The sequence below is a fragment of the Arvicanthis niloticus genome, chromosome 14 (assembly GCF_011762505.2).
Source record: "Arvicanthis niloticus isolate mArvNil1 chromosome 14, mArvNil1.pat.X, whole genome shotgun sequence".
Taxonomy (NCBI): Eukaryota; Metazoa; Chordata; class Mammalia; order Rodentia; family Muridae; genus Arvicanthis; species Arvicanthis niloticus.
The window spans coordinates 52,650,379-52,671,895 of NC_047671.1; the positions used below are offsets into that span (position 1 = coordinate 52,650,379).

Consider the following 21,517-nt stretch of genomic DNA (forward strand, 5'->3'; position numbering starts at 1 on the left):
GAGCAGCCTGATGTGGGTGCTGGGAAGGAAACTCCCTGCAAAAGCAGAAAACTCTTAAACAGTAAGTCATCTCTCCAGCCCCATGGCTTTCATTTAATTGTTCTAGGGTTAGCAGTATTGATTTTTAACTTATCATCATATATCTTCCAACTATTAGACTACCACTTCATACTGGGTGTGTCACTTATACAAATGTCATCATCCACACAACCTTTAAGCATTTTCTCTTTTGTCATTTTGAGTTATTGGTCATACTCTGCCTTTTTCTCTTCCCTTTTATTCTTGACTTATGTTGTGTCTGGGTACTGTTTTGTTTTGTTTGTTTTTAAATCCTTCTAATACTGTTAAACTTAGTGGAAGTCAGCAATCCGTTTCTTTTTTGTAAATTGGTTATTTTATTAATTTGCATTTCAGATATTATCCCCCTACCTGCCCCCCCCCCGCAGCCCCCTATCCTCCCTAGTCTGAGTCTTCTAAAGCTTGCCTTACGATTCTCAAGCAGTTCTAGAGATTTTATTTTTATATTACAGGTATAGCTTGTTTGCCTGCATGTGTATCACCTGTGTGCCTAGTGCTAATGGAGGCCGGAAGAGGGTGTCAGATCTCCGAAACTGGAGTTACAGACAGACATACGATCACAGACACCCATATGGTACCAGGAACTAAACCTGGGTAACCCACTAAACCACCTCTCCAGCCCTCAATTGAAGATGATAACACTAAATCCTGGGACTCAGATGTGATCCTTCTGGAAGCATCTAAGAAGCATCTCTTTTGTTGTCAGTTTTTATTTTTATTTTTTGAAATACTATCTTTATTATATAGTCCTGGCTGTCCTGGAACTTGCTATATATAGCAGGTTGGCCTTTAACTCATGAAGATCCACCTGCGTTTGCTTCCTAAGTACCAGGAGGCCAAACATCTATTTAAAATTGTGATTCTGACCTCAGACCTAGCTATTGTATGTCGTGCTTAGAAGGTGTCAGTCCTATGTAAGCACTTTAGATATAGTTCATTTAATTACCTACAACAATGTTGCTAGTAATGTTGTATTTCTGTTTTACAGAAAAGGGAAACTGAGGCTAGGAGTGATTAAGTGGTCCAAGATACCACAGTTGGTGTACGATATGGGTGCAGGTTTTCAAGTTCTAGTTGCTTAAGCTAATACCCATACCCACCAAGGCAAAAAACCAAAACATACATACATACATACATACATACATAAAACCTATAGCCCTGCTGCCACCACCATAACAGCAGATCAAGTGTGGTGATAGAAACCCACGGTCTCAATGTTCAGAGTGCTCAGGAAGTACAGAAAGGGAGATGGCGAGTTTGACACTAGCACTGTTTATGAAGGGAGACCATTTTAACAAAAACTAAAGCCACAACCAAACCACACAGATACCCAACTGTTATACTAGATCTCTGAAGGAGAAAGGATGAGGACATCAAGGGGCAAGAGATTCCTAACCTAAGCTAGAACCAGGAAAGCAAATAATTTGAATATGTATCTTTAAACAAAGCAAAACATGAACAATAAGACCTAAAAAAGTATGCAACATCACTAGTTTTATAGAAAAAAACCCAACCCACAGGTTGTAGCGGGGATTATGAAACTGTAAGGCGGCACTTTGGAGCATACTCTGGAAGTTCCTCAAAAGACCTTTCTTTAGCCAGGGATGGTGACCTGTACCTGTGATCCCAGCACATGGGAGGCAGAAGCAGGAGGACTGGGATCAAGGTCATCCTTTGTTATGCAGAGTTTGAGGCTAGCTCTGCTTATGTGGGACAGTCTCAAAAACAGAACAGAACAAAACAAAAAGGTTATTACTTTATCTAGTCATTAGTTTTGCAGATGGAGGGCTCATTCTGTTACCCTGTCTGGTCTCAACGTTCTGCACCCAAGCATGTCTGTTGCCTTAGGCCTCAGCCCCACTCACAGCTGTGTGCCATCACATCTGGTCCACAAAAAGTTACATGGAGAATTACTGTATGCCCACCTGTCTGGTTTGTTTGCATTGAGATGAGGTCTTGTGTCACGCCACCTGGCAAACCCACTACTCAGCTGAGGTTAGAGCTAATCTCCATCCTTCTCCCTCCACCTTCCAAGTGCTGCGATTACAGATGTTTATCTACTACACCTGGCTGGAGCCAGAAACTGTACTCTTAGGTACATAAGCAAGAGATAAGCACACTCCACACAGTGGCAGTATCCATACAGCCAAAATGAATATAACCCAGATGTACATATAATATCCATACAATAGAACATCACTAGACAATAGAAAGAAATCAACTGATATGTACTATTATAAACAAACCTGAGTATAGAGCATTATGCTAAGAGAAGCCAGTCAAAAAGACCAAATATTATGATTTCATCTATATGACATGAATAGAATATGTAAATCTACAGAGACAAAATTAATTAGTGGGAGCAAAAGGGCAGGGCAAGGAAGCGATGGTAAATGACAGCTAACAAGGACAAGATTTGCTAGGGTGGCCACACAACTTCATATGTTAAACTACTGGATTACACATTTAAAAGGTTTGTTTGAAAATGACTACAACAACGAGTGAACTGACAGGGCCATGAGCCGGTTGGGTGGTTACAAGCACACACTGCTTTGCCAGGACCTTTCCGCTCCCAGGAGCCACACTAGGCAGCTAAGAACAGCTGGAACTTCCACTCCAGAAATCTGATGTCTTACTCTTTTGATTTTACTTTTTATTTGTTTGCTTTTTTGAGACAAGTCTCTATATAGTTGTGGCTGTCCTAGAACATGTTACATAGACCAGGCTGGCCTTTAGCTCACAGGGATCCTTCTGCCTCTAGCCACAAGTGCTAGGATTAAAGGCATGTACCATCATACCCGGGCAGACATTCTTTTGTGGCTTCTGAGAGCACTGTACTCATTCCTCTTAGGGTTTCTCTGTGTAGCCCTGGCTGTCCTAGAACTCACTATGTATACCAGGCTGGCCTTGAACTCATAGAGATCCACTTGCCTGTGTCTCTGAGAGTATGGATTAAAGGCATGAGTAACCACACCCGATTTAATACAAAGAAGAAGAAGAAGGTAGGCTGAAGATTTAGCTCAGTTGTAGAATATTTGCTTAGTAGAATAATCCTTGATTTTAGGCTTCTCAAATAGGCTGAATGTTGGCAATCTTAAGACATTAAAACAGGAGCTGGAATGGCGGCTCAGCAGTCAAGAATATATACTGTTTTTGCAAAGGTTCCCAGTACCCTACCAGTCTGCTCTGAACTGTCTGTAACTCCAGCTCCAGGGGAAGCCATACCTTCTTCGAGCCTCTGTAAAAACCTGTATTCACCTGTGCACATAATCAAAAAAGAATAAAAACTTTTTTTTTTTTGGTTTTTCAAGACAGGGTTTCTCTTTAATCTTTAAAAAAAGATGTTATGTGTCTCAAAGAGTTATGACAAAGACAAATGAAGCTAAGCAGTTTAAGAGGAGCCGGGCGGTGGTGGCGCACGCCTTTAATCCCAGCACTTGGGAGGCAGAGGCAGGCGGATTTCTGAGTTCGAGGCCAGCCTGGTCTACAGAGTGAGTTCCAGGACAGCCAGGGCTACACAGAGAAACCCTGTCTCAGGGGAAAAAAAAAAGAAAAAAAAAAAAAAAAAAAAAAAAAAGAGGAGCATAAGCCCCCTCCCAATTCAACTGCCCAAGCTTATACATATATGCCTACCAGTCATGTTTAGAAGTAATTACCTGAGAGAGACAGGATTACTTACCACTCCTTGGACGGCTTTTCCTGAGCCGGTAACAGTCAAGGCAGACTCCAAATCCACATTTTCGACAAACCCAGTGGATGTTGAAGAGCGTTGTCTCACATACATCACACATCTCTCGAACTCCACGCACCGCTCGCTTCCATGCCACTTTCTCTGGGGACAGAAGAACACTCTTGGTAGTGACAACTGTGACCAATAGCATGAGACTCATTTTTATTGACTACTACTCATGGCATCTTGTCCAGCGATATAAATTTAAACAAGTCTATGTTTCTAAAATTGTAAGAGAAACAAATATATGTAACACTGAATGTTGTTAGGGGGTTGTAGTAACAGTAGGTGATAAGATTCTGAGTGCCAATTAATTCCTAGGAAGTTAATGCTACATGTTATCAACTGAGAAAAAAATACCATTCTAGTTGGGTTGTAATTCCTACATTTTGAAGATGGAGGTAGGAAAAGATCAGTCTTAGATATATAATAAGTCTGAGACCCCATCTCAAAAAATCACACAGACAGTATACAATCTTTACGGAAAACTTGACAAAAGAAAAGAGAAGTTTCCTCTGGAAATGTAAAGTATAAATTCACAGTCAAACTAGTTTCCCTTGGTATGGAAATAGCATGGAGTATATTTGTATTGTCTCTCTGTAATAATGAGGATTCTAGATGAGAAATTAAGCATTAAATAGCACCATGTCTCTCAACAAACCATAGAACACTGGTACTGATGCAAATTTGTTCAAAGCAAAGTGAGAACAGCTCAACCCCATGCGGCAGGTGTGTGACAGACACAAAGGCACAGTGAGGAGGAGGGTCTGTTTACTAATTGTCAGAGATGGGAAGAATGGCACGTGCTGGGAACAGCTCATCAATTACAGGCTGCTACAAAGACAAGTCTTATCAGTCCTAATTCACTCAGAGGAAATGCCTTCTCCTTCCAATCTTTCTTTAAGGAAAAGGAAATCAAGACAACAAGAGGGAAGCAGCTGGGAACAGTGCCAGGCGCCTTACGGTGTGGTTCCACCATCATCATGGCCTCCTTCTCAGACATGACAAGCTGGCAGAACTGGTCCCCAACGTTGGCCAAGATGTATTTTGAGGTTTCTAGGTCTATTCCTTCTGCTAGGGAGGAAGAGGGGATCCACAGGTTCATGGCATCCGGGTCACTCTGCTGGGGGCTCAGAAATCCCTCCACACGGAGTACTCCCTTTCGAGTGAAGACCAACCTAAGGCAAAAAAAAACAAAAACAAAAACAAAAAAAAAAAACAAAAAAACAAAAAAACAAAAAACCACAAGTCTAATACAACCATCCCTTGGGGTCTGAGGGAAAGAGTCCATACTTTCTACCTGTTACCCACACTCCCATCAAAATCTGGGGCCTATCAAGTCCCTCATAGATGATGATACTATATTTGAACTATACATATTTTACGTATTCGTTTAAGTCATCAGTAGGTTACTTATAACAGTTAATACAATGCAAATATAATATTTATATATTTCCTGCAATACTTAGTCTTGACATATACTGATTAAGGACTTGGGAGGAAGAGGTGAAGGGATGGACAAGCCAGTGAGATGGCTCAGTGATTGAAGGGCCTTCCTACTGCACTTGACAATCTGAGTTTCATTCCCAGTGAACCCTGTCTGCCAAATGCTGCGCGTGCAGTGCATAGGCACATACGCTTCAGAGGCCAGCAAGGCATCAGATCCCTGGGACTGGGGTTACAGATGGTTGTGAGCTGCCCTGTGTGTGCTAAGAATCAAACATGGGTCCTTTCTAAGAGTAGTCAGTGCTTATCCATTGAGCCATTTCTCCAGTCCTGCAACCCATAAATAAATAAGTATAAAAAAACAGGAATGAAAAAAAACAAACATCCTAAGAATCCATCTCAAAACCAACCAGCCACAAATAAAACATAGATCCTTCATGAATTTTCTGACCTCACCTTATCCTAGTCTATCAACTCTGGCTCCACCAACAATAGTAGAGCCTCAAGAAGGAGCTTGCTCTAACTCATCTCTCAGGGCAGGCATAGTGGCAAACGTCTTTAACTCCAATACTTGGGAGGCAGGTATGAGTTCAGAGCCAGCAGGGGTACACAGTAAGAGCCTCTCTCAACCACCCACCCACCAAGAGAGCAGCAGATCCCCTAGTGCTGGAGTTAGAGGGTGTGAGGCTCCTGGCAAGTGTGTTAGGAACCAAACAAGGGTTCTCTAAAGGAACTGCAGTCTCTAAAGAGCCACTGCTTTAGCCCCTTGACATCATTTTTTAAATTTCTTCTTCAAACCATGAGAGCTAACATTTGTTTTCTTTGCTTCTGAATCCACAGGAAGGGTGGGGGACATGTGTGTGTGTGTCAGGAGAAGGGGTAGTTGACACAATTAGTGGCCCAATAAATATTTGCCAAATAAAAGAAATTCAGTTCAAACCAATCAAATATTTGGGTTTCTTGATCTTAGTTTTAAAAAAAAGCTGAGAAGTAACTGGATTTCTTTACTCAACGAGTAAAGATTCTTAATCTAACATGGTGGTAGACACCTTGTAATCCCAACACTCGGAGGGCTGAGGGCAGGACTGTTTGAGTCAATACTGGCAACACAAATAAGACACTGCCTCCAAACCAAACCAACAGACAGACAAAGGAGGGAAAAAAGGAAGCTTCGCACTAGGCCTTATCGTGAGCAGGTGGATCTATAAAAGAAACCGAGTCTTCCTTATACAACTTCAAATAGAATCAGACTTGAGAATAACTCAGGGGCAGCAGCACAGGGCTACAGCTAAAATTGTTCAACGTATATTGTCTAAGGACAAAGCCACACGTCACTTCATAATCCAATTGAGTGACTGACTACTCTGACAGAGCCTCAACACGGACTCTAAGAGCAAAGGTTAGGAAGACTAAAAAAGACGAAGTCACATCTCACATCTGTGGGCCCAGAGAGAGAGTCAGAGTCATTTCAAACCAATGAAAACTGGAAAGTGAGTCAGATAATAGAGCCGGTACCTCCGGAAGTGAAAGAAGCGGCAGGCCACAGTAGAATCGTCTTGCTCCTGCTCCTTAAACTTGCGGTACCTCTCCAGGCGGCACTCCCGGCACTTGTGCAGGTGAGGGGCCACGTTGATGCAGGAACCGTCCTGCAGGAAGGGCTCTCCAGACTGCTTCAGCTTCCTCACTTTACTCACATCCTTCAGCACTGACTGGCCAACTGTCGTGAGCAAAAAGAAAGGGCCTTCACAAGAGGTATGTATAAACAGGGTTCCTTCTATAACATGACAAGACACACGCCTAGACCTGAGCTGTTTCTCTTTGTGCTTCTTGGGAATGAATGTGCCAGAAAAGAGTGCATGCAGCCAAGGCATCAGCCAGGAACTACAAGCCATGGAGAACTGCATCAAGTGACGCAGCTAGAGTGAAAACTCTAGGGATAGGCATGAAAAACCCCACAGGGAAAAAGAAGGCAGTCAGCACCTGGCTCTGGTTCTTCAGGATATGGCTATTCCCTTGACCAAAGCCTCCTTGACTCTTAAAGTATACCAGAGCCTGAAGGAATGAGCTGCTTTTAACATTAGACTTTGAACAATATCCTTTCATAGTCACTGAGCTCTGGTATGTCTTGGGGTAAGAACAAATAGAGGCTGTGAATCTCTCTGCTTCATCAAATATACCAAAGGTTGCTATGGGAACAGTGACTATTTCTTCCTATCTCCCTGAAGTAAATTGAAAGATGGTTTAAGGGAAGTAAAAAGGAATGGGACACACACACAAAAACTTAGTTCCTGATGTTTAAAAAAAATAGTAAGATCAAAAATTTTCCTTGTGGGCAGATAACCCTTACAGTGACAACACAGAAACATAATTGTCCAGAACCAGGTTTGAGGAGGGGACAATGTCAGGCGTCTTTGACTTTGTAATAATATGAGATTAAGAATCTTCCATCAAAGCACTTGATGTTATCGCTAGAGCAAAGCCCATCCATGGCCCCAGCAGGATCACCTTTCAGGGGAGCAGTCCTGGGCCGGCCCTTTGGGGCCTGCTTCCCTTTGCCCTTGCCCAGCAGCAGCTCAGCACTACGTTCCCCGTTGGGGCCTAGCTTCCCCATCAGGTGCTCCGGAATCCCCTTCAGGCCACTCTTGGCCTGCAGCTGCTCCTCTGAGTCGCTCAGATCTGACAGGTCACTGTTGGTGCTGGAGTCTGAATCCTGTCTGCAAGCCAAGCTTCGCTCATCCAATGAGAACCTTTTTACAGCTTCAAAAGGAGCTTTGTTCTCCTGTGCAAACTCTGCTGGGGAGGACAGAAAGCTGCCTGAGTGCCTGCCAAAGACGGTACTGAAGGTTTTGAGGAGAGGATTGTCCTGCTGGCCAGGCCCCACAGTGGGCCTCTCTTCTGTGGGACTGGAGGAGAGAGTAGGCATCTCAATAGGTTGGGTGAGGCTGTTGGTGGGTGAGCTGGAGCGGCCATTCCCCATGGCAGAGAGGCTCGGGCTCCCAGTGCTGAGAGCTGAGCCCAGAACACCAGATACCAGTTTGGAGGAGTCAGTTGTAATAAAGAGGGGTTTCTTCTTTGCTAAAGATGCAGAATCTGCAGAGGAGTGAGACTCGGGCCAGCTGGCTGTTGCCTTTGAGGTGACAGTGGTAGCAGAGGCAGAGCTACCTGATGCCTGAGACACAAAGCTGCTGAAAGGGCTGTGTTCTACTTTCTCCACAAATGCCAGGAAAGGATTAGAAGGTTCTTCTCGGGATAGTTTAGGGGGCTGTAAAAATAGATTTTCATGATTCTCTGGGGTGCGGGTGTTTAGGAGACTCCGTGGGAAGGCTGGAGTAAGGGTGGGCATGCACTCTGTAGGCACTTTCCGGTCCACAGAGCCGCCAGCCTTGGGACTTGGCTTAGTATCTGTTCCAGGAACAGATCTGCCTTTACACAGGCCTGAGCTCAGACCTTCGAGGCTTTGCTGGAATGAATCCCTGCTAGAGGCGTCATCAGCCATGCTCTCTGAAACTGTGCTGAAGTAGTTACTGCTGGGTAAATTTTGGGACATGCACTGAAAAAACAAGTTCTTGGAGAGATCGGAGTCTTTCTGAGACTCTGAGGCAGAGCTGCAGCTGAAAGAGAAGCCCAAAGGCTTGTTTTCTGTGGCTAAAACTCCATTGGACTGGCTCCGTCCACTTCCAAAAGTCAATGGTTGTGACAGACTTGAGAGAGACACTCCAAATCCAGAAGAGGCCAGACTAGAATTTCTTGCATTCTGGAAGGAAGATTTTAGCTTCAGTTAGTGATCTAGCAACAACCCACGGACCTTTCCTTACCATAGCCATCACATTTCTAGAAGCCAATCAACCTTTCTCTCCTCTATTTCATGAACCTGCTCTTAGAACTACATTTCACCAGCACTGGTAGCCAGAAAACTAGCCAGAGACCACAGGAGTCATCTTTATTTTAGCAAGGTGAGCCACAGATAGCAGGATGTCATCCAATCAGCTACTTTGTTGGTCACTACTTAATGGGAAGGTAGTATAAAGCTAGGATGTACGAGTCTTAAGTGTCTACAGTAGTTGGAACAGGGTTCTTCCTTTTCTATGTAACTAGACACCTGAGATCTCTGTAGCATCCATCTACTTCCTCAATGGCCCAGTACAGAAAGGCACTGCTTTCCTTATCTTTTGAGACAAGGTCTCACATAGCTCAGGCTAGTTTCAAACTCCCTAAGCAGTTCAGAATGACCTTGAACTTCAAATGCTCCTGCCTCTACTTCCCAAATGCTGAGGTTACAGGACAGGTGCATGTCAACATGCCTATTTTATGAAGTAATGAGCATTAGAGGCAAGCACCACAAGCTACATATGCTTTCATTTAGTTAAGCTGCTGTAAATAGCTCACGTTAAAGTTACTTCCCTTTCTTACAACTCCCTGTACATTAAAGAAAATAATTTTATTAATGTGAAATTCCATAAGGTAGATCTTCCTTTAACTTAGCCCCCTAATGTCAACTTAATTAATCAGTTAATTTGGGACAGGGTCATGGTCCCCTCCCTGGCTGGCCTTGAACTCACAGAGATCCTCTGTGCCTGCCCTCTTAGTGCTGGGATTTACAGTCTGCACTACGTACCCTGCTCATGTCAACTTAAACTGATAAGATGCTTCAACTGTGCTGCTCCTCACCTAACAACACACCCAAAGATACTGAATGACATGAGGCTACTTAGTGAGTCCTCTTGTAACACTCAGGCTCTATTAAGGGTCCCCAAGTGAAAATTGTACATTGAAATATTTGCCAAACACAATTTTTTTTAGGACAACAAATTGGAATGAAAGTAATATTTTGATATTTCTTCCTTTACTTTAACAAGGTTTAACTTCTGTCTGTGAATGACTGCAGGACACTTTCATGTGCATTAGGTACCTAGACCTAATATATCTGTAAAAGGATGTACTCCTAAGAATGCTTTTTTATTATTGGTTTAATTTAGTAATATTTGGATCCTAGCACCTAGCTTGCAAATCATGTATTATTAAGAAGAGGACTATTCCTCCAAAATACTGAAGAGAAAAATTATCCCATAACTGAAATACGGTGTATTCTTTTGGTATGGGGAAAATCTCTAGAACTAGTTAAGAGTTCCAGTCTGTGAATGTACTAACCACCACAGAACTAAACATTTTAATAGTTACAGTGAAAATTTCCTTTTAGAGTAGCATGGAAGCCAGAAGTACAAACGGATTGTCTCCTGCTGACATCTGCTACCAGACCACTTTAGGACATTTTAGAGTTAAAAAGTAAAAGTTTGCTTCTCTCCACTAGCTACACAGCGCTGACAATCCCACACAGCCGTGCATGAAACAACAGGCCTATAGCACTGATGCTCTCCTGTTGTTTTACTAGCAACATCTGGCCAGGAGCCTGACATCTGCAGGACTGTAGGGAACCTACCTAAGCAGCTTGTTCTTTACATGAGTAATAATGATTTTGGCTGCTCTTTCATTTTCCTTCAAATAATTAAATTCCAAATCCTCTCTTTATAAGAAAGAGATGAAAACTGTTACAACTCATTTTTTAGGAGAAGTTTCTTGATGGCTATTTCTCTATTTCAGATTAAGTATGATAAGGGAAACATTAATGGCTGTTCTTTGATTCCAGAAACATTAATAAAATGCTTGATAATTCCTCCAACCCACCTGACTTTTGGGGAGGTGAGCTGAAGGTTGGGGATAACGAGGGACTGAGCCTACAAGAACTGTGAATGTATTAGGCAAGTATTCTACTAATAAACGATACCCCAGCCTTCTGACCACGCAGAGAAATACCCATTAAGCCCACATTACTTACATTTATTCAGCTTTTCTACTCCGAGAATAGACGTACTTACTACAAACATCAATTCTGTAGCACATAAATTGGATTGTTTTATAAGCCCATTTACACTCATACTACTTTAGAGTGTTAATTTTAATAACGCAGGGACTCTTAAGACTTATCTGCACTAGAAATCCACACAGAGCCACCTGGTTGCTTTGCTACTTAACAGAGGAAAGCCATAGAGAGCATTACATTTATAGGCCTTCTCTTCTGCCTAGACATTTCATCTCCCTCCCTATCCCTCAAACTAAGGATTTAAAAGTTACATCTGTTAGGAAAAGAAGTGAGATGAAATCAATAAACAATAGGTTTTGGTGGAGGCTAGAGCCTGAATCCTGGGCTTTAGTCACATGTGACAGTCAAGTGCTTCCCACGGAGCCACACCCCCAACCAACTGCCATTCTATCTGCTATGCCCATACTTGAAGTGACTCCATTTTACTTTGTATGCGAGCGCCTCCTGCAAACAGGGATTTTTCTTTTTAGAAAGGGTCTCATGTAGCCCAGGCTAACCTCAAACTCTTTAAGTAGTTGAGAATAACCTTGAATTTTCTGGCCATCTTACTGCTACCTCCAGAGTGCTGAGACTATAGGTATATATACACATCCATGCCTGGTTTTCATATATAATAATATACAGTACTTAGCACACAGTAGTTTTTCTGTATACAATTTCTTGTTTAGGTTTCCTTATAATTTTGTAACAAAGCCTTAAGTTCCCAGCTAAATTGTCTCAAACTCCTGGTTCAATAAACCTTCTGCTCAGTTTCCATGTCAGCTTAGACTACAAGAACATGACACTATATCCAACTTTTTATGTTTTTGAGAAAAGATTTATTTACTTTTATGTCCACGAGTATGAGTGTTTTGCTTTCATGTGTGTCAGTGTACCACATGTATTGGCCTGCAGGGGAATGTGCCAGATCCCTGAACCAGAATTACAGTCAGGTAGAAGCCACCATGTGGGTGCTGGGGATTGAAGCCAGGCCCTCTGGAAGAACATCTTAACTGCTGAGCCATCTTTCCAGCCCTCAAATTTTTTATTTTTTTAAAAGGTCAGGGATTTCAAATTCTAACATGAGTCAACAGCCTGTTTGAAAGAAAATATGACTTAACACTTTGGTGACCAAACTTGGTCAATTAATTTTTATATTGTCCATTTTAGCAAAAAAATAAAAAAATAAAAAAAATTATGTGCCCAGTACACTAGATCCTATTGTGACTAACTCTATCATGGTTTTATAGTACTGCTCTTTAAAAGAACAAAATCTCAGCAAGAGAAAATTACGGCCATGTCAAATGATTGGAAGTGGGCTACCCATGAGGAAAAATAGGACAGAAATGAACCGATACGGGCAGCGGTGGCTTGCATAGCCTTCGCTGTGGTGTTCATCATCAACACTGTTGAACTCTTTACCTCTTAGACTCCTAGGTAGGGGCTCCACTACAATGTGAACTAAACAGACAGCTGAAAAACAAGATCCCCACCAGGTCTTTTTCACATCTCATTAAATTAAATAGTTTTTACTTAGCTCAACTGTCAGCTGACTTTTAAGAGCTGATAGTTATTAAAAAATACACATTTGCCAAATGAGCATGAATGGCCCAGAGAGTACAATGTAAGTAAGTCTGTATCAAAAATCGTCCTTCCTGGGGCATTTTTCAATGTATGAACAATGAAGGAGAGTGGAAGAGTTAACCCAAATCTGCCAGTCTGCCCTGAAGCAACTCACCTCTCCTGAGGCCTGCGACCAGCTGCCTTTCTGTTTTTCCGGCCCAGTCCCTGATGCAAGACCAGTGTCTGAGATCCTCACCGTGGTTGGGGTGGAGCTGGCGGTAGTGACTACAGCTGCTGAAGCCACCATGCCCTGGCTAACTTGTTCCAGTGTTTTTCCTGCCTCTTTGTTTTCAGCTCCACCTACCTCTGGGGCCAAAGGTGTCTGACCTGTGGCTGAAGCATATGGAGTGAAAGGTACAGGCGTGTCCCCACCTACAGGCTCATCCTGTACCACCAGAGTTCTGCCGTTTTCTTTGGTGTAAGTGGCAAAGCGCATGTTGCGGTTAATCTGGGGCACAAATGTAGACGGTGGCTGCTTGGCTCTCTGCGGCAGCCCTGGCTCTCCACTGGCATCACCTCCTCTCCAGGGCCCTCGGCTTGCCTCTCCTCCATCACTCCCATTACTGTCTACTTCACCCCTGTCTCCTTTTAATTTCTTTGTAGCAGGGTCACACCCAGAGTCCGAAGCACTTTTCCTCCTCCGGCCATCTCTCCCCTCTATGCTCTCTCTCTTCTTCTTTCCTTTGGAAGATTTTACTGCTTTTATGGTACCCCCCTACAAAACAAAATTCAAAAAAGGTTTATTGTAAGGGATCTTCCATCCTGTGAAAACCATTAGCCATTAATGCTTTCCCATCCTAGAAGCATATAGAGCAGGCACAGCTCTGATGCTGCTCTAAGACACTGGACAGTTTCAGTCTTCCAGTGGCTTCCTTTGTATAGACCGCACTCGAGCTCACAGTGACTGGAGCTTCACTGCCTTGGCAAACCCTTGCACAGAAGGTACACTACTTCACAGGATTTTTTTTTTTCTTTTTTTTGAGAGTTTCAACAATTTGTGGAATTTCTGTTACAAAACAAATTGTCAGAGCTAGGCTGGGAGTGCATTTGTCCTGTAATTTTTAAATTTACCTTTATGTTATGTCACATGTCTGCCATATGTATGCAGGTACCTTCAGAGGCCAGAAGTGGGAGCAGGATCCCTTAGTGATGGAGTTACAGATACTTGTAAATGGCCTAATATGAGTTCTGGTTCCTAAACACCAGTTCTCTGAAAGAGCATCCCCTTCAGACATCTTTCCAGGGCCAGGGTGTAGGTGGTGGTAGCTGGAGAGAAGACTCAAGGAAGAGCACTAGCTACTTGACTCCCAGAATCCACATGGCAGCTCTCAACCATCTGTAACTCCACTCCAAGGGATCTGACGCCTCTCCTCACATCCAAGGGCACCAGACATGCTCAAGTGCGTAGACAGACATGCAGGCAAAACATCCATACACATAAAATAAGTACTTTTAAAAGGTAAAATTTATTTATTTATACTTATTCTGAGATGGGGATCTCACTATGTCACCCCGACAGCCTACAAGTCTCTGTGGAGACCTCAGGTTAGCCTCAGACACGAGTGCCTGCCTCTGCCCACCAGTGCTGGGATTACATGTGTACTCCGTCTTATCTGCTTTGGATATAATTTTGCATTTCAAGTTCTGAAATACAAAAACTCCTAGAAAAATGTGAATCATGACCAAAGGAAAGGTGAACCTGACAGGTTTGAGCTGCACATAGACATTGTAAGCTTAGTTGATTTCCAGACCTTAATTCAAATAACTAGACAAGGAAAGAGAAAAAAATAACAGATCAACAGAGGCCCAAACCACAAACCTCCTTGCTAGTATTTCATACTGCCAATGACATCTTATGATTTTAGAAGCCAGAACTAAGAAGATATGGATCTGAAGGAACCTTTCCTAAGAAGCAGGTTTTAGGCTGATTCAGACACAAGGTGGTAATAGCCTAGTTGTGTGTAGTAATGAATATTTACAATTTAATAAATCCACCCTCAATACTTACAGAGCCATATCTATACTGTGATTATTATATTTGGTATGTCAACTTTTTAAATATTTACAAATTTCTTGGAGCCATGTGGAGTGGTGCTTGCTTTTAATCCAAGCAGAGGCAAGGACAATCTCTGAGTTGGCAGCCACAATGCTCTACTGGGTGAGTTCGAGAATAGCAAGGTCTACCCAGAGAAACCATCTTGAAAAACAAAAGAAAACAAAATAATAAAATAAAATTGTTTTCTTCTTCCTAACTTCTGCATTTTTCTTTTTTTTCCTGACTTCATTTTTCCCTCCTTTTTCTTGTAAAACTTTTTTTTTTAAATTGGTTTATTTTATGCATATTGCATGTATACCCCAGTTTATGTATGTATAGCACATCCATACACACGCCTGTAGACGCCAGAAGAGGGAATCTGATCCCTGGAATTGGAGTTCCAGGTGGTTATATGCCAGCAAGTGGGTGCTGGGAACTAGACCTAGGACCTTCACAAGAACAACCAGTGCCCTTAACCTATGCACCATCTCTCCAGCCCCTCTTGAAAACTCAAAAAAAGAAAGCTCAAGATTTACTTCCATTTCACTCACACTACTGGTAATATTACCCAAATTTCCATAGAGATAAGTAACAGGTATAAATAAATAATAACATACTCATTATGACTAAGTACCTATCATATTTCTGGTAGTATTACCTAAGTTTCCCAAATCTTTTATTCAAGAGTCAGAAACACTTTGTTGAACATTATTTCATCCTCATTTGAAACTGTTCTGCAAGTTTTTAGTCTAAATGTAGACGAATGCTCACTGAGATACTGTCTTTCTTGTTTATTCAGTCTTCCACGCACTTCCTCACTCCCAGTCACAGATATGATAGGACTGATCTTGAATGTTTAAAAGGGTAATTATAAAACCTGGCCAATATTAATAATAACTGCATTTTGTTAGTCAACAATATAGTCATACCATGACAAAGCCAAAAAAGAACCAGTATCTTCAGCTAAAAAACACAGATCCAATTTCTAACACATCTGGCCAAATTGCAGACCTGGCTCAGAGCAGCTTCCTACCATTCCTCAAACAACCAATGTGTACCCAATCATGCTGAGCTGCTCAGATGTGAGCAGACAGCACAGGGCAGTAGGACCTACACATGCTCTCCAGCTTTGTCTATCCAAAAGTGCAGTACCTTAAGTGCTTAAGAAAAAAAATGAACTCTAGAAAGGAACAAAAGCAGAGCTCAGTACATCATTAAAACAATGGGCACCCTCAGCCGTGCACACACAGGAAGGGCTTATCCTATCACAGGAATATAACTAAACAACTATTAGATCTATCCTGGTTCCTTCCTTTCCTTCTGATCTTGTTTCAACAAGAATGACTGCACAGTGGTGCATGGTGGCATAAACCTTTAAGCCCAACACTTGAGAGACAGAAGCAGGCGATCTCGGCGTTTGAAGCCAGCCCAATCTACACAGGATGGGAACCAGACATACACAGATCCCATCTCAATAGAAAAAGGACTGCATACTTATCCAGCAAGATGGAGACAGTAACATTTATAGAAGTGTTAGTATTTTGAGGACTATGAATGTTGTTTTGGCCTTGAATTCCTGATATTCTCGCCTCAGCACCAATGTGCTCAGATTATTTAAGTTCACTGTCATGTCTAACTAGCTCAAGCAGATTTTTAACATAAACTTTTTTTTAAAGAAAGATTTATTTTATGAGTACTCTGTAGCTGCCTTCAGACACATCAGAAGAGAACATCAGACCCCATCCATTACAGATGGTTGTGAGCCACCATGCGGTTGCTGGGAATTAAACTCAGGACCTCTGGAAGAGCAGTCAGTGCTCTTAACTGCTGAGCCATATCTCCACCCAACATAAAATTTTTTTGTATGTTTGTTTGCTATGATAATTTTGAAGGAATCAAGAGTTGGCCTGGTTCATGGTAATTATAAATCAAACCACTGTGTGCGCAGTACTGAACTGAGCATTTGTTTGATTTGATTCTACTAGAAAATATACAATTTCAGACTACCTTGGAGCCCAGTGGGACCTGATTGGGGGTTGGGAAGACATAGCTTTCCTTTATTTCCTAATGTTAGCATTGTCCATCCCAGTTTTAACTATCTATTAAACTTGTCCTGAGAGAATATAGGAAGAAAAAGACCATGGCTTGTACAATTAAGAGACATTGCTTTAATTAAAAGGGTTTGCTCAAACTAGGTCTCATTTATAAGACATGTCCTCTCTTAACTAGACAAATCATACAGTAAACAGAAAAAAAAAAAAAAGAAAGAAAAAACCCAGCAGAGCTGAACAGCTTAAGGGTACCCATGGAAAACACAGATTGAAGAAATCCACATAATAGAATAATTAATACAAGCTCCTGAATCTACTTAGACTCCATCACTGTACCTCACTCTGTGGTGTCGAAGTATCCATCAGCATAACATGGATGAGTCTGGGATCTACTGACTTGATCTCACCAGTCTATGGGAGCAGGAAAGCAGAACACATAAAAAACAGGGAAAAAGAGATTAATTCCTTGACAACCAAGATATAATATTATACATGCTCCTTAACAATATAGGTATTTACTTTTAATTCTTCACAAGATAGAAAACTTCCTAAGAAGAGTACTCTCCAATAACAGTATTAGAAATAACATCTACAATAGTACAAACAAATATTTGTTAAGTTAATGAATTAAAGAACTAAGTTTAGTTTAAGATTTAAGTATATCTTTTTAGAAATATTCATTTAAATTTCTATATCTCTAAGCCAACAATCATTAAAAGAGGCACTCAACTATTAAAGAAAAAAATAAAAACTTTGGGACTGGACAATGTGATGTAACTACAGATTTATTGTGTTTTCTTTGACCTAGAAATTTCACATTAAGGAATTTACTTATTTTTTAACAGACTTATTTTTAACTTGTGTACATATGTGTTTGTGTGTGGGTATGTGTACATGAGTACAAATGGTCAAAAGAGAATGTGGGATCCCTTGTAACTGAACTACAGACAACTATGAGCCACCCAACAGGTACCAGGCACCAAACTCCAGCACTGAGTGCCCTTTACGGCTGAGCAGTCTTTTCTCCCCACAATAAGGAGTTCATTCTTACAAATAACATCTGTGAAGGAATGTTTAACTGTCCTCAAATTGTGCCCATAGCTGTTAGTGAAAATAGTGCACATAATTTAAAAGTCCCCAATTTTAGAATAAATTATGATATATCCACTTAGAATATACATGTATTTTAAAAGGATGAGTCAAGTTTTAAGTGTCTATACTGACATATATATAGCACAACAAACATACAATTATGTTAAAAAATGAATTGTGCCTTTGTACCATATCATACCAATCACTAATGTATAACTTATACAGCTATTATAAATAACAATGTATCATGGACACACAGATAGAAACTGCTAGGCAGAAAACAGAAAACATGGCATTGACAGCACCATACTGGAAGCTGTGGGTTCCTGGGGAAATGGCAGTTCTCGTTGTCCACTTTACACATATGTACACTACTTGACATTTAAAACAAATGTCTGTAGTGGGGACTGGAGAGAAGGGGCAGTTCTGTGGGTAAGAGACTTTGTTTCTCTTTCAGAGCAGAGGATCTGGACTGACACTGGGCTTACCCACTGCCCACATGGTAAATCCTAACTGAAACTTCAGTTTAAGGAAATCCCACTCTCTTCTGGCTTCTGTGGGCACAGTAGGCAAATAGAATATACACATGCATAAATTTAATTCTTTTTTCTCTTTAAGATCCATCTACCTAAGCTTCTCATGGACCAGCCTGACTGCTGAAAAATTTTAGCTTGCCTGTGTTTTAACCTGTTTCTGGAATTTGGCATGTTCCCCACCCTACAGAGGTGACTTGAATCTTGAACATACTCTGATAAGATGCTCTGCCAAGTAATTTTGAAATCTTCAGCCAAGGTCCTACATAACCAGAATTCCTCTGGAAACTCCCTAATCCTTGGAAACCTCAGAGCCTTGCAGTTTTGGGTGCTATATAAACCCTAACTTCTCCTATGTTGAATGCTATTTTCTTAATGCCCCCACTTTAGAGAGAGAGCCCTATCTGACAAAAAAATTAAAAAGCCTGCATAATCTGACATAAGAATTTGGGCAATGGTCTTTAATCTCACTAGACAGGATTAACACTTTCAGAGTGCTGGGCCACATGAGTGCACAGTCACACTGAGCTTACAAGAGCACTTCCAGAGACTCCATCCCAAAGCTCTGAAGTCAGGGGGCTCTGCACGCTTACCTCTGACTCACAGTCAACAGGCAGATGTAGAATCCAGTCCTCCTGTGGAGTCTATGCTGAGGTAGGTAAGTTCTCTATGTCATTTTCAGTAAGGCAATGACTGTACCTCTTACAGAATAAGAGCCTCACCTCAGTTATGGACACTTCCATGAGACGTGTGACTGAGTCCTGACGGCTCACGACGCCGCACAGCCATGCTTCTTCCCCTTCTGGTTGGTATACTTTAACTCTGTGGCCCTGAACACTATAGGGACCTAAAGAAGAGACCAATTAGAACTGAATGCTTTGGGCTGAGCTATATTTCCTAACTACATGAGGTAAAAACTTGGCATTTTCTGTGCAGAACTAAAAGGAGCAACTCTAGTTTTCCATACTCAGCATAAAAATGAAACAGATTTTCTTAATACATTTTATAAACTTTTTATTTCTAAAGGCTATCCCAAGCCCAATTTTTTCTCAATCAAAAAAAAAAAAAAATCTGAAATGCCCACCTAAGCTTCTAAGCAAAGCAAAGCAAAGCAAAGCAAAGCAAAGCAAAGCAAAGCAAAGCAAAGCAAAGCAAAGCAAAGCAAAGCAAAGCGGCCACTAAGCTGAACATGCTAGTACATAAAATGGCCAGGGAACGATAAGTGACCATTAATGTCCTGCCACCTCAGCTTTAAATCCTTTGGGTGGAAAGTTCAACTGATGCTGAGATGCTGGGACCCAGGACTTTGTGTCTTTTACAGACACACCTCACCACTGACAACTTCTAGCATATGCTTCCCCTTTCTTCTGTTGTTAATGTACAATAGGTCTATGAAGGGACTCCTTTATGCAAACACTTTGCTGGTGTTAGCAAGCTTTTACCTCTTGAAAAATTTGCATATGCTAAGTATAAATATAGTTCTCTCTAAAGGCAGTAGCATCTATCGTAAACAAAACTTAATATTTTGTTTAGTATATGGTTAGCTCTTTGATAAATACTTAAGAAAACACAACAAAACTTTGTGCTATGAAATGCAGAAAGAAAAGCTAGGGGTGCTGTGTTTGTGGGCACTACTAACTAGTGAGAAGCTGGAAACTTTAGAAGCTGAATCCTCTATCCAATGGTAGATAGTCACAGTACAATTCCTACGCTCCCTGAATATAACAGTCTGAGTAAGAGGCTATTTTTCAATTGATTCTAGAACTATAGCTAACTACAAATAATCAAAACTTGACTCAAACCAGAGAAAATATTTAAAGCTGCATGGTGCTCCATTTTCTCTATCAACACTGACCACCTACCTCATCTGGAGTCCAAGGACAGAAAACTACTTGTTCTTACCTCTGCTGAAAATCTCTTGTAGCTTTTGGTCACTGATCAAAGCATTAACTGTTTCTCTTAATGCAGCATGTTCTAAGAGAATCTGGTTTTGAACATCTGTTCCCATCTGGTAGAGATAAAAGCAAACACCTGGATGTTAAGTGAATGGCAATAAAACTTAACTAGATGAGAAAAATCATATACTAAAAAGCTCTTTAACACACACACACACGGCATAGAAATGAATAAAGTAAGGATTCTTCTTGATGAGAAAGAGACTACCATTAAGAAAACATAGAACATAGTTTAAGAAATACTGGTCTCTGGGAGGTTCCTGGGTGGTGGGGGGAATGGGGTAAGGGAATAAAATCTGAAGTGTAAATATAATATCCAATAAAAAAAAAAAAAAAGAAAGAAAGAAATACTGGTCTCTCAATGCAAGATTAAAATTGGGGGCTGGGGCCGGGCAGTGGTGGCACACGCCTTTAATCCCAGCACTTGGGAGGCAGAGGCAGGCGGATTTCTGAGTTCGAGGCCAGCCTGGTCTACAGAGTGAGTTCCAGGACAGCCAGGGCTATACAGAGAAACCCTGTCTCGGAAGAAAACAAAACAAAACAAAACAAAAAAAATAAAAAAAAAAAATGGGGGCTGGGAGATGGTTCAGGAGTCAAGAGCATTGACTGCTCTTCCAGAGGTCATAAGTTCAATTCCCAGGAACCACATGGTAGCTCACAACCATCTGTAATGGGATCTGGTGTCCTCTTCTGGTGTGTCTGAAGACAGCAACAGTTCACTCAAATATAAAAAGAAAGAAAAAAAGAAAGGGGAGGAGGGAGGGAGCAAAATCTTTACAATTTTAAACTTTCAGATAGCCCTTATAAGTATGTGCATGCAGTGCCCTCAGGGGTCAGAAGATGACATCAGATCCTCTGGAACTGGAGTCACTTCATGCTGTGAGAACCAGATGTCACTCTTTCCTACTCACCTGCTACTACAGTGCATGGAAGCCCCACTAGGGTCCAGCTGTATCAGGGAGGAGGCTTTTTCCTACTGTGTGTGCACACAGCTCTTCTGTGTGTGTATAACATGCTCAGGCATCCTCAGAGGCTGGCCACCAGAGCACACTGGCTCCCCTGAAGCTCAACTACAGGCAGTATTAGCCTGAGGATGTGCTTGGTGGGAACCAAACTC

At 41.6% G+C, this 21,517-nt stretch overlaps 1 protein-coding gene across 2 annotated transcripts in view; it reads right to left on the minus strand.

The window, feature by feature from the left end:
* Kdm3b (lysine demethylase 3B) overlaps positions 1 to 21,517 on the minus strand; it is a 60,015-nt gene that overhangs the window by 19,818 nt on the left and 18,680 nt on the right. Inside the window, exons 4-11 of one of the 2 annotated variants that reach the window (XM_034517821.2) lie at positions 20,348 to 20,453; positions 19,168 to 19,292; positions 17,157 to 17,231; positions 12,850 to 13,449; positions 7,760 to 9,008; positions 6,770 to 6,971; positions 4,772 to 4,986; positions 3,758 to 3,910 (exon numbers count right to left, since the gene is read on the minus strand). In XM_034517821.2, coding sequence (XP_034373712.1) covers positions 3,758 to 3,910; positions 4,772 to 4,986; positions 6,770 to 6,971; positions 7,760 to 9,008; positions 12,850 to 13,449; positions 17,157 to 17,231; positions 19,168 to 19,292; positions 20,348 to 20,453 — 2,725 coding nt within the window. The remainder of the gene's footprint in view (positions 1 to 3,757; positions 3,911 to 4,771; positions 4,987 to 6,769; positions 6,972 to 7,759; positions 9,009 to 12,849; positions 13,450 to 17,156; positions 17,232 to 19,167; positions 19,293 to 20,347; positions 20,454 to 21,517) is intronic. The other variant, XM_076912830.1, reaches the window with a different exon arrangement.